At 49.9% G+C, this 9,764-nt stretch overlaps 1 protein-coding gene across 2 annotated transcripts in view; it reads left to right on the plus strand.

Annotated features, from left to right (window-relative positions):
* LOC119100827 (protein prune homolog 2) overlaps positions 1–8,635 on the plus strand; it is a 40,427-nt gene extending 31,792 nt beyond the window's left edge. The window contains exons 6-9 of one of the 2 annotated variants that reach the window (XM_037223977.1): positions 130–251; positions 2,494–2,712; positions 3,492–3,590; positions 7,769–8,633. In XM_037223977.1, coding sequence (XP_037079872.1) covers positions 130–251; positions 2,494–2,712; positions 3,492–3,590; positions 7,769–7,823 — 495 coding nt within the window. In that variant the 3' untranslated portion in view covers positions 7,824–8,633. Of the gene's footprint in view, positions 1–129; positions 252–2,493; positions 2,713–3,491; positions 3,591–7,768 lie in introns of both variants that reach the window. The other variant, XM_037223978.1, reaches the window with a different exon arrangement.
* Positions 8,636–9,764: the final 1,129 nt, after the last annotated feature.

The following is a 9,764-nucleotide window of genomic DNA, read 5'->3' on the forward strand; positions in this document are numbered from 1 at the left end:
GTGACCTGACACGTGTCGTCTCTGCCGACCGGTGCGCCCGCCTGCGCCGGGCGACGTTCGGTCTGTCCGCTGCCGGGCAGGTGTGCTGCCCGTCACTGCTGCCCGTCACTGACCTGCCCGCTGCCTCAGGTGCTGTCACAAGGAGGGTACGTGGACGGCGACGCCGGCCAGCCCATCATCGTATTCGCCTGCTGCCACCTGCCGGACAGGGCCCGAGCCGACTACACCTACATCATGGACAACCTCTTCCTGTGAGTGTAGCATCCCATGCCGTGCTGCTGCCTCCTGCCTCTCCTCGGAGGCGGTGTTCAGTGCACGCTCAGGTTGCCGACCCCTGTCCGAGCGGGCGGCTGACCGGCGCACGCCTAGGTTATCCACGAGGCCACAGGTCAGAGGCGAGGAGGGTGGTGTGCTGACCGACGGCCGCAGTCACCCGTCACGTATGCCATTCTTTCCCAATTTAACATGACGGATCGCTGCAGATTTGTTGGTGTCTTTGTAGGCATTGTCTTCGGTGAAATGGATCCGAGGTTGGTCTCGTTTTAACGGCTCCACCAAATGTTCGTATAAGGAGGGGGCATTGGGCAGTGGTGAGTAGCATAGGTAAGCCACTGGAAAGACAAGAAGCCGCATTGATCAACAATAAGATGACTTGCAGTTGCAAGCTCAAGATGTAACTGGTGAAGGCATGCGTACAGGAACAGTGAAAGCCAGGTGGGCTGCTACCTGTCTCTAGGCATTCTTATCTGTTACGTAAGTTGTTCAGTGCATTAGCGAAAAACATTATTCGCATAGCTAAGACAGTAGTATAAGCCTTATTTCTCGAAGAAAAAAAAACAGGAGAATGGGGATATAGTTGAGTTGATATGTCAGCAACATGTCTTTATCGAAACAATAGCAGAAGTATATTTACTTCTTTAATGTGGTCTTTAATATTTACTTCCGCTATTGTTTCGACAAAGGCATGCTACCGAAAGATCGACCCAATTATATCCCCATTCTCCTGTTTTTTTTTCTCGGAGGAACAAGGTTAATACTACTGTCTTACTTTCATCTGTTGTTACGGCTTAACAAACTTCACCTATCACCGTTTCAATAACCGTGATAACACATGAGAAGAATGGCCCAACGAATTCCTTTCGGTCATTAACGTTTCGTGATGTTTCGATTAACGTCCTGGTGGAGGCGCACCTCCGAGTGGACTCATAATAACCGGTGGATTTAAGGATGGCCGACGGATACTTTATCTGTGTAATTTAAAAGGTAACAGCGCACGCAATTAGCAAGTATGAATGTAACAGATAACGCTACACCTGAGGCGTATTTCAGCGAGAGCGTCAAACCACACTAAAACACACGACACCTACCTGTACCTTCTTGGTTGTGACAGTCGCAGTGCAACCTGATGTAAATTGATAATGCGGGAAGAAGAATGAGGGTGAGGAGACGATGAGTGCGGGGATGTGAGTGATGTATGAGGGCGCAGTATGCAAAAATGATTTGGACTTTGACCGCGCCTGCTTGTGGGTGGCACGTCGGAAGTGGACAATGGCCCACCGGGTGTTTGTTCCAAGAGTGATGTCGGGCGTTTGTTCCCGGTGTGATGTCGGGTGTTTGTTGCCGGTGTGATGTCGGGCGTTTGTTCCCGGTGTAATGTCGGGTGTTTGTTGCCGGTGTGATGTCGGGCGTTTGTTCCCGGTGTGATGTCGGGCGTTTGTTCCCGGTGTGATGTCGGGCGTTTGTTCCCGGTGTGATGTCGGGTGTTTGTTGCCGGTGTGATGTCGGGCGTTTGTTCCCGGTGTGATGCCGGGCGTTTGTTCCCGGTGTGATGTCGGGTGTTTGTTCCCGGTGTGATGTCGGGCGTTTGTTCCCGGTGTGATGTCGGGCGTTTGTTCCCGGTGTGATGTCGGGTGTTTGTCCCCGGTGTGATGTCGGGCGTTTGTTCCCGGTGTGATGTCGGGTGTTTGTTGCCGGTGTGATGTCGGGCGTTTGTTGCCGGTGTGATGTCGGGCGTTTGTTCCCGGTGTGATGTCGGGTGTTTGTTCCCGGTGTGATGTCGGGCGTTTGTTCCCGGTGTGATGTCGGGCGTTTGTTCCCGGTGTGATGTCGGGCGTTTGTTCCCGGTGTGATGTCGGGCGTTTGTTCCCGGTGTGATGTCGGGCGTTTGTTCCCGGTGTGATGTCGGGTGTTTGTTGCCGATGTGGTGTTCCATCCGGATCGTCGTAGCATGGAGCTGCGCAGTCTGTTCGATGGTGTCCCCTGACGGCAACATAGACTACGAGAGCCCCGAAACGCCAAGCTGTGGAACTATTGTTAACGTCATTGATAATGGGAATCTTTTTCTCCGGCACTTAAAATATGCGTTATAAACAGACGCACTAAGGAGAGTGGAAGGCTTAAGCACAGTGTGGCCCGGCGCGTAGCGCAGCTCGGCATGTGACTCTGATCAAGAGTCGACAGCAGGCCGGTGATGCTGGTTCTGCCCGGCTGCAGGTACGTGCTGGCCACGCTAGATGAGCTGGTCTCAGACAACTACGTGCTGGTCTACCTGCACGGCGCCACCGACAGCGGCCGCGCACCACCCTTCGGCTGGCTGCGGCGCTGCTACCAGCTGATCGACCGCCGCCTGCGGAAGAACCTGCAGTGCCTGTACCTGGTGCACCCCACCTTCTGGCTGCGCACGGTGGTGGCACTGACGCGACCCTTCGTTAGGTGAGGACGCCCACGGCAGACACTCTGCCTTGGACTTCTGAGCTGGGGGAATCTGGTGCTCACTGCAGCATTGCTTCAGGTATCGGTTGTCCTGTAAGATGCACACGTTATATGGTGTCTGGAGAATTTCAGCCGGTCTCGTGATACCCACTGCCGCCCCAATGCACAGATACATGTAAGGGCCTCTGGAGACAGTTGCTTTTGTTTTGTTTTGTTTGTTTTTGTTCCGGTAGACTTTCTGCCCTCGATCCGTTGGTGGGACTCCGTGATGGTCTGCTGGTCTGCTCCACGGTCTGCTGCTGGTCCAGCAGAGTTTTTCAAAGGCCACCGTCGGTTCTATATAGGTCCATATTGCTCTTTAGTGGACAGAAGCCACCTGGAGACGCTTCCCAACCAGTTTGGATGAAATTTTGGCGGTTGGTTAATGGCTAAAAAGTAATTCATTCAACCAGGAAGCATTATACGTTGTCAACAGTCAAACACCACATGCCTATATATATATATATATATATATATATATATATATATATATATACCACATGTAAACCTGCATTTGCTGTAAATATTTAATATCACCACTAGTGAAGCACTAGTGACCAAGTGCTTTAAGACCAAGTGAACTACCAATGTGACCGATATGCTGACACAATATGTACCGAGTCAATGCGACGCATTGTTCCGATCAGACCAGAATGTTGATGACGCCTACCCATCTCATTGCGATCAGGATCAGATCAGTTCGACCAGACCCGCCTGCCCAACTCTTTTATTGCCCGCAGCTCTAAGTTCAGCCGCAAGCTGCGTTACGTGAGTGGTCTGAGAGAACTCAGCGACATGATCCCGATGAACCACGTGGTCATACCGGACAAAGTCAAACAGTGAGTACCCGGCCGCGGTTCGCCTTCTGTGGGTGGTGACGCACGCCTGGTATAGCACAGGTGTTCCTTCTCCCTTTTTCATATTGTTTTCGCTAACACACAAGTGACACACAACAACACCCAAATTTGTGACATTTCCTCCCCGCATCGTGGGCGCTGCCTCGCCCTGTAGCGCGCCAAAACCGTGGCAGGGTGGCTCAGACAGCCGGCTGGAGCAGGGTCCGCCGGATGGCCGGCGGGCGTCCTCACCGGTATCAGTTCAGCTTCGGGCAGCACTAGCCGAGTCGGCCGGATGGCCGGTCGGCGTCTACACCGGCATCAGGGAGGCCGATTGCCGGTCGGCCGTCTACACCGCATCATTCAGCTTCGTGCAGGCATAGCCGAGTCCGCCGGATGGCCGGTCGACGTCTACACCGGCATCAGTTCAGCTTTGGGCAGCACTAGCCGAGTCCGCCGGATGGCCGGTCGGCTTCTACACCGGCATGAGTTCAGTTTCGGGCAGCACGAGCATCGCCTCATGCACGATGAACTCATGCTATTATCGCTCACGCATGTTCTCAACGGTTACACATACGTTATAGTAAGAGTATTCAAGCGCATGCAAGCATGGTCGCAGGCATATAGTAGCCCAACGAGCATGTGCCTCTCGTTACCAAATTCATGATGTGGTATCAAAACGATTTGACCAGACGTCAACAAGAAAAACGCCTTTCGGTAAACGCAAAACAAAAGGGTAGCCTGCACATGCGATTTTTATGCTGAGCAATGTATTTCACGTGCCTGCAGTGCACTAAGCCTGGCTTTCAGTGATTTTTGTTGAGTTGTTCCGCAGCTACTCACCTCTATTGCGAAACCCTCCATACACCCCTGCATAGGATTGCGAACCAACACACAGACTGCTTACATTGCTTTCAGCACAACCTCGTCCTGGCATTGTCAGCCTCCTGTCCTGGAACTGCCAGCCCCCTGTCGTGGAGCTGTCAGGCTCCGCCATCACTACCTCTTAAAAGAGGAATTAATTCATCAGATGACTCGATCGTGCCGAATAAGACCATACTGTACAGTGATTTCATTTGCAATATGCAATATATGTTTGGTATTTGTCTCTTTTTATGTTTGTGTTTTTATGTTACGGATAGTGTTTTACCTAATTTGTATTCCATGTAACGCGGCTGGGATCAAATGTCCAATTCACGTGATACAGTGATTCCTTAATCTCCTCCTACGAGCGGCCTTAACTATTTTATTATGGTACGGTTTTTTTAAAAATGTATAAAAGATCTTAATTCACATCACGGCGCGCACTGATTCATTGCCTGTATTTACCACCAACTTATTCGTCGCTGTGTGCGGTACTCCCTCCGTACACAAGCCTTACCTAAAGGTCGCAATTCCATATTTTTGCTACGCCAAAATGCCCCCGGTTGATCGCTCGGTCGCCGGCGGTGAGTATTTCAAGAACAACGAGACGTGCTCGCGCCGTATGTTGCCGGCGTCCGGCAGCCGACATCCATTCATTCATTCGTTGTGGCGAGAAAAGTGAGCCATGATGAAGTACGCTCTCCGAACTCCTTGGTTTGAGAAATTGCCAGAGGAGCCACACACATCAAGTAAAGAATAGTTAGCAACGGGTACCATAAGAGGATCCACCAAATGCAGCAAGATATTAGCGGAGCTCACTGCTATGGCAACAGCACTGTCAGTTTCGTGGGGTGTGTTTAAGTCCCTTACCAGACCGACAACACAGAAGCATTGTAGCAGCACTGACAGGTGGCGGTCCCTGGTAGTCAGCACAGTACACACGGTTCACGTCCCGCATCCCGGCAGTCAGATGTCGGGTCGGCCAGTGAATCCCGTGAATGGTGCTGAATGCAGCCCGAAATAATGCAAACACAATGCATCCATAGATGCTTTGTGGCTTAGCCGAACAAACGCGCAAGGACCTGTTTCACCAAATGGTGGAATACTTACTTTTCAATTTATTCATGCGTATGGCTTAAAATTACTTCTCAACGCTGCTTGATCTCGGAAAACGTTTTTGACCGTGGACCGATATGTCTTAGTAATTCGCGCGTTAACGGTAATTCGGACAAAACACGACTGAAATTTGTAGAAACTGTTTCGAACTGCAGCCATTTCTCTGGAACTTGTAACGACTTGGAGTAGCGTTTGGTGATAAATGACATTTGTGGTAGTTTGTGCATTTCCACAAAGTCTTTATGCTGATAACGATGGTCGTAGATGGCAGCTCCCTACTACGGTTGGGCTGAAGAAGTCCTTTAAATGTCTCCTCGCGGCCTCCTTCTCGATCACGACCCATGGATGGTGGGAAGAACGGCTTTAAGTTTTCTGCCTGTTCCGTCACGGAACATCACGCGGTAAAAGTAAGGCAACTCAAAACTGGGTAACGCGCTCCGGGCCGTTTAACACAGGGCGGTGAACACCAAATATGACAGCTGAACAAAATCCTATCATTGGAACCAGAGAGCTTTTTTTAATTTGTCACCCGTGCAAGTCTATGCTAAGATTCAAGACTTCATTGGCATTAAATCTACATGCAACAATTTGAGCTTCAAAACATCCGGCGGCAACGATTAACTATGGAACTATCGTCGAGTTGGTAGTGACCTGGCAACAATGGTAGCAAATAGGAGCTGTTGGCCTAGCGCACACAAAAATGTCGTTACCATGGCAACGGTGTGGGGAGGTTTGTTCACTTTCGTGTTGATAAATTGGCCAATGTGCTGATGGAATGTTACAAAGTAACAAGCGTAGAATCTGTTTGGCATTATCAATTCTGTATGAGCGTATTGCTAAAACTACCCTGAAGCGTCTGAAACGCTTCGAAATTTCGGAAGCTGAAGACTTATTCAAGCTAATGCTCGAATCGTTATTTTCGGGTGACTACTTCATTTTTTTAGATGGGGACGCCTGTCAAATCCTGCATGCGCCAAAACTATCTGTCAGCATGTCAATACATACAACATATGTCAATACAAATTTACATATATTTTTTTCATAATTCAGCAGGTGAAGTGGAACTGGTCATGACAGGGTTGTTTTACTTTCTTAGTGGAAGACATCCAAACGACATGACCGATCATGGTGGCGCGTAACTCCGCTCGGACTGCGGTGGTGAATTCCCTCCTAATGTTTGGGACTGTCCACCAGCCCATTCAGGCGTCCGTAATGCAATGGTGGCTGGTGAAGGTGCAAACCTTTCCACGTCACCCGCCAATTCAAACTTACTGCTATGACAGGTCACTGTTCCTTGACCGCTACCTGCTCTGACTGCTCATGACCTTGTTCTTTAAGTTCAGTAAAACCAACGCATGGATGATACATGTGAAAAACATGTCAGTCTTCTTTGCAACACATATCTTTTTACTAGCAGGTTTGAAGATGTCAAGCAGTCCTGTGCTTAACACTATTTAAGTCAAATATATTCTGAAACGGAATTCAAAATGAATCCCACATGAGGTCAAGCCTCTCAGTCGACCTTAAATTAGCCAACCACGGCCTCGCATCGCTACTTATAACCGGTGCAGGGTCGTTCAGGGTCAAGAGTATGTCAGGTAGTTTAAAATACCGTAAAAAGTAATACGTTGGCAATTTTTGCTGTATATAGACATCATCGTCATATATCCCGATTTCATGAGCACTACAATGCAGTACTGCACTGTAGTGCACCGCAATACTAAGGTCACGAAATGCTATAATGTGACTTTATCTTACGCCGCAGAAGTAAATAGTGGCAGGTTTTTTACTCAGCCAGGCTCACACGGAGGGTATTGAATATCTACGACGAGAGACATTTCATTGCTTGATTCGCGCCGTATGCTAACCGTATGAGAGAACTCAAAATGACCGTACAAGAGCTGCGAACCACGTACCACCACAATTTTCGTCCATGTTTGTTTGCCCTAATGCATGAAAAATGGATTTCGGAGGTGTCGTATCAACTAGCAAGCGCTTCGCGAGGTGACGATATCGACAAGACTCACAAGAGTTGATTTTCCATGCCTGCTTTTCATATTAAGTGACCTTAAGCAGCCGAGTAATGAAAATGTGGCCCGCAATGACAAGTTACGCGTGCTGTTGTCTTCTGTCGGGCGGCAGAAACCATGGCCCAATTCGGGAAATGCTGTCCACTAACTGGCGTTTCTTTGTCATTTCAGACTGGAGTTCCAGCTGATGATCGCTGAGCGGAAGAGAGAGCTCCGAATAAAATAGACCTCTGTTGGTGATGCTTTCCCCTGTTCAGGCAGCCTTTTCACCGTCCATGTTCGTTGATAGAACGACCTTGCGTTGGCTGAGCAGAACAACGTCCCAGCCCGCTCGCTGAAGACGCAGGCTGAGGCGCGCCAGCCTGAAGACTTCTGGAGCCCGCCGATCCGTGGCTATGGCGTCCGTTTGGAGGTGCGACCAGGTGCTGCGGCGTTCACCATAACTCATCTTTCCCCCGAGTCCAAACCTTTGCTGTATAGTGAGATTGGCGTATGCTATTATGATGAAGAGTTGGTGGGTATTGCTGGCTACGGTTCATGGTTGCTATCGACACAGCCACTCCACTCTGCTCGCGGCGCGGCAGAGTCGTTCTCCGTGAAGGGCCGTGTATGGGTCGCGCGCGAGGGGCTGTCTGAGGGTCGAACGCGCAAGCGGCTGTGAGCGGTGAATGGAGTGCCGCGGGACGGCCTTGCACTCCCATTGACTGTTGAACGGCGTGCTGAGCGATGATGAAAAATGGCCCGGCTGGATCACCGTGTACGCCGAGTCATCCGGAGGACACAGACCGACGCGAGCTATTGCGCTGGGTTCGTCTACAACGCCTCTGACTGCTGTGACCACTGGCGTGTCGCCTCGCGAGGCATGGGGCCCAGGTCTCGCGGCGTCGCTGATGCGGGCACTCCGACTAGACCGGAAATGCGGTGGGGCTGTGATTGACGTCATTCGTGGTGTGAGATATGTCGGTCGGGTGTGCTGGTGCGGTGCTGTAGGCGTGAAAGACTCACGGTATAAGGCATACAATACGCATCAGTCACATCGTTTTCCTCAGTAACAGCAATGCCCCGTTAAGACTCGAGTCGTGTGAGCGGCATTAGTGAGTTAGATGGAATGCATGTTTTAAGATCTTGAAGCAAGCATCAGATACGGTGAAACGAGCTCACTTTACAAGTATACGTATGTTCTTAAATTGACAAGACTGCTCTAGACAGCACAATTTTCTATTCAGTCAATATGCTTATCAATACGTCATTGTTTGATTGCGTCACTATACCTTGCGTAACATTGATTCGGAGCCGATCAACCGCCGTTATACCTGCATGGTGCTTAGCAACGCCAAATATCAACGATTTGACCACTGTATTTTTCCTGGCCTCGATTTTGCCGCACGACAAATGGAATAGCAGCATTTGTATGGCGTTATTATGGTGTCCCGGATGCCTGGGTGATCTTGAGATAGTCTGCACATCTTTGCGGGTGTATAGCTCAGAAACTAGAGCGGTTTATGTCTTCAGATGGGCGGGGCTGTGAACAGCACCGAATGATCTTCAGGATGGCTATTTCAGTTCAAAACTCTATACAAATGTGGAACACTCCCTTTCAAGACACTCGCTTGCAACCGCGGACGTAAGTAGTGACAACTTGTGAAAGCACGGGTCCAGAGATAGTGTGGTGTGTGTGTGTTGGGTGTGTGGTTGTGTGTGTGTGGTTGTGTGGGGTGGTGGGGTGTTGTGTGTGGGTGTGTGGGTGTGTGGGTGTGGTGGTGTGTGGTGTGTGTGTGTGTGTGTGTGTGTGTGGGTGTGTGGGTGTGTGGGTGTGGGTGATGTGTGTGTGTGTGTGTGTGTGTGTGTGTGTGTGTGTGTGTGGTGTGTGTTGTGTGTGTGTGTGTGTGTGTGTGTGTGTGTGTGTGTGTGTGTGTGTGTGTGTGTGTGTGGTGTGTGTGGTGTGTTTGTGTGTTTGTGTGTGTGTGTGTGTGTGTGTTTGTGTGTGTGTGTGTGTGTGTGTGTGTGTGGTGTGTGTGTGTGTGTGTGTGTGTGGTGTGGTGTGTGTGTGTTGTGTGTGTGAGAGGAGAGAGAGAGAGAGGGGAGGGAGGGATATATATATATATTTATAGTATATATATATATATATAATGCATATATAATATTTTTCTATACATATATAGTATAA

The sequence above is a fragment of the Pollicipes pollicipes genome, unplaced genomic scaffold (genome assembly GCF_011947565.3).
Source record: "Pollicipes pollicipes isolate AB1234 unplaced genomic scaffold, Ppol_2.1 Scaffold_4881;HRSCAF=5763_pilon_pilon_pilon, whole genome shotgun sequence".
In the NCBI taxonomy this organism is placed as follows: domain Eukaryota; kingdom Metazoa; phylum Arthropoda; class Thecostraca; order Pollicipedomorpha; family Pollicipedidae; genus Pollicipes; species Pollicipes pollicipes.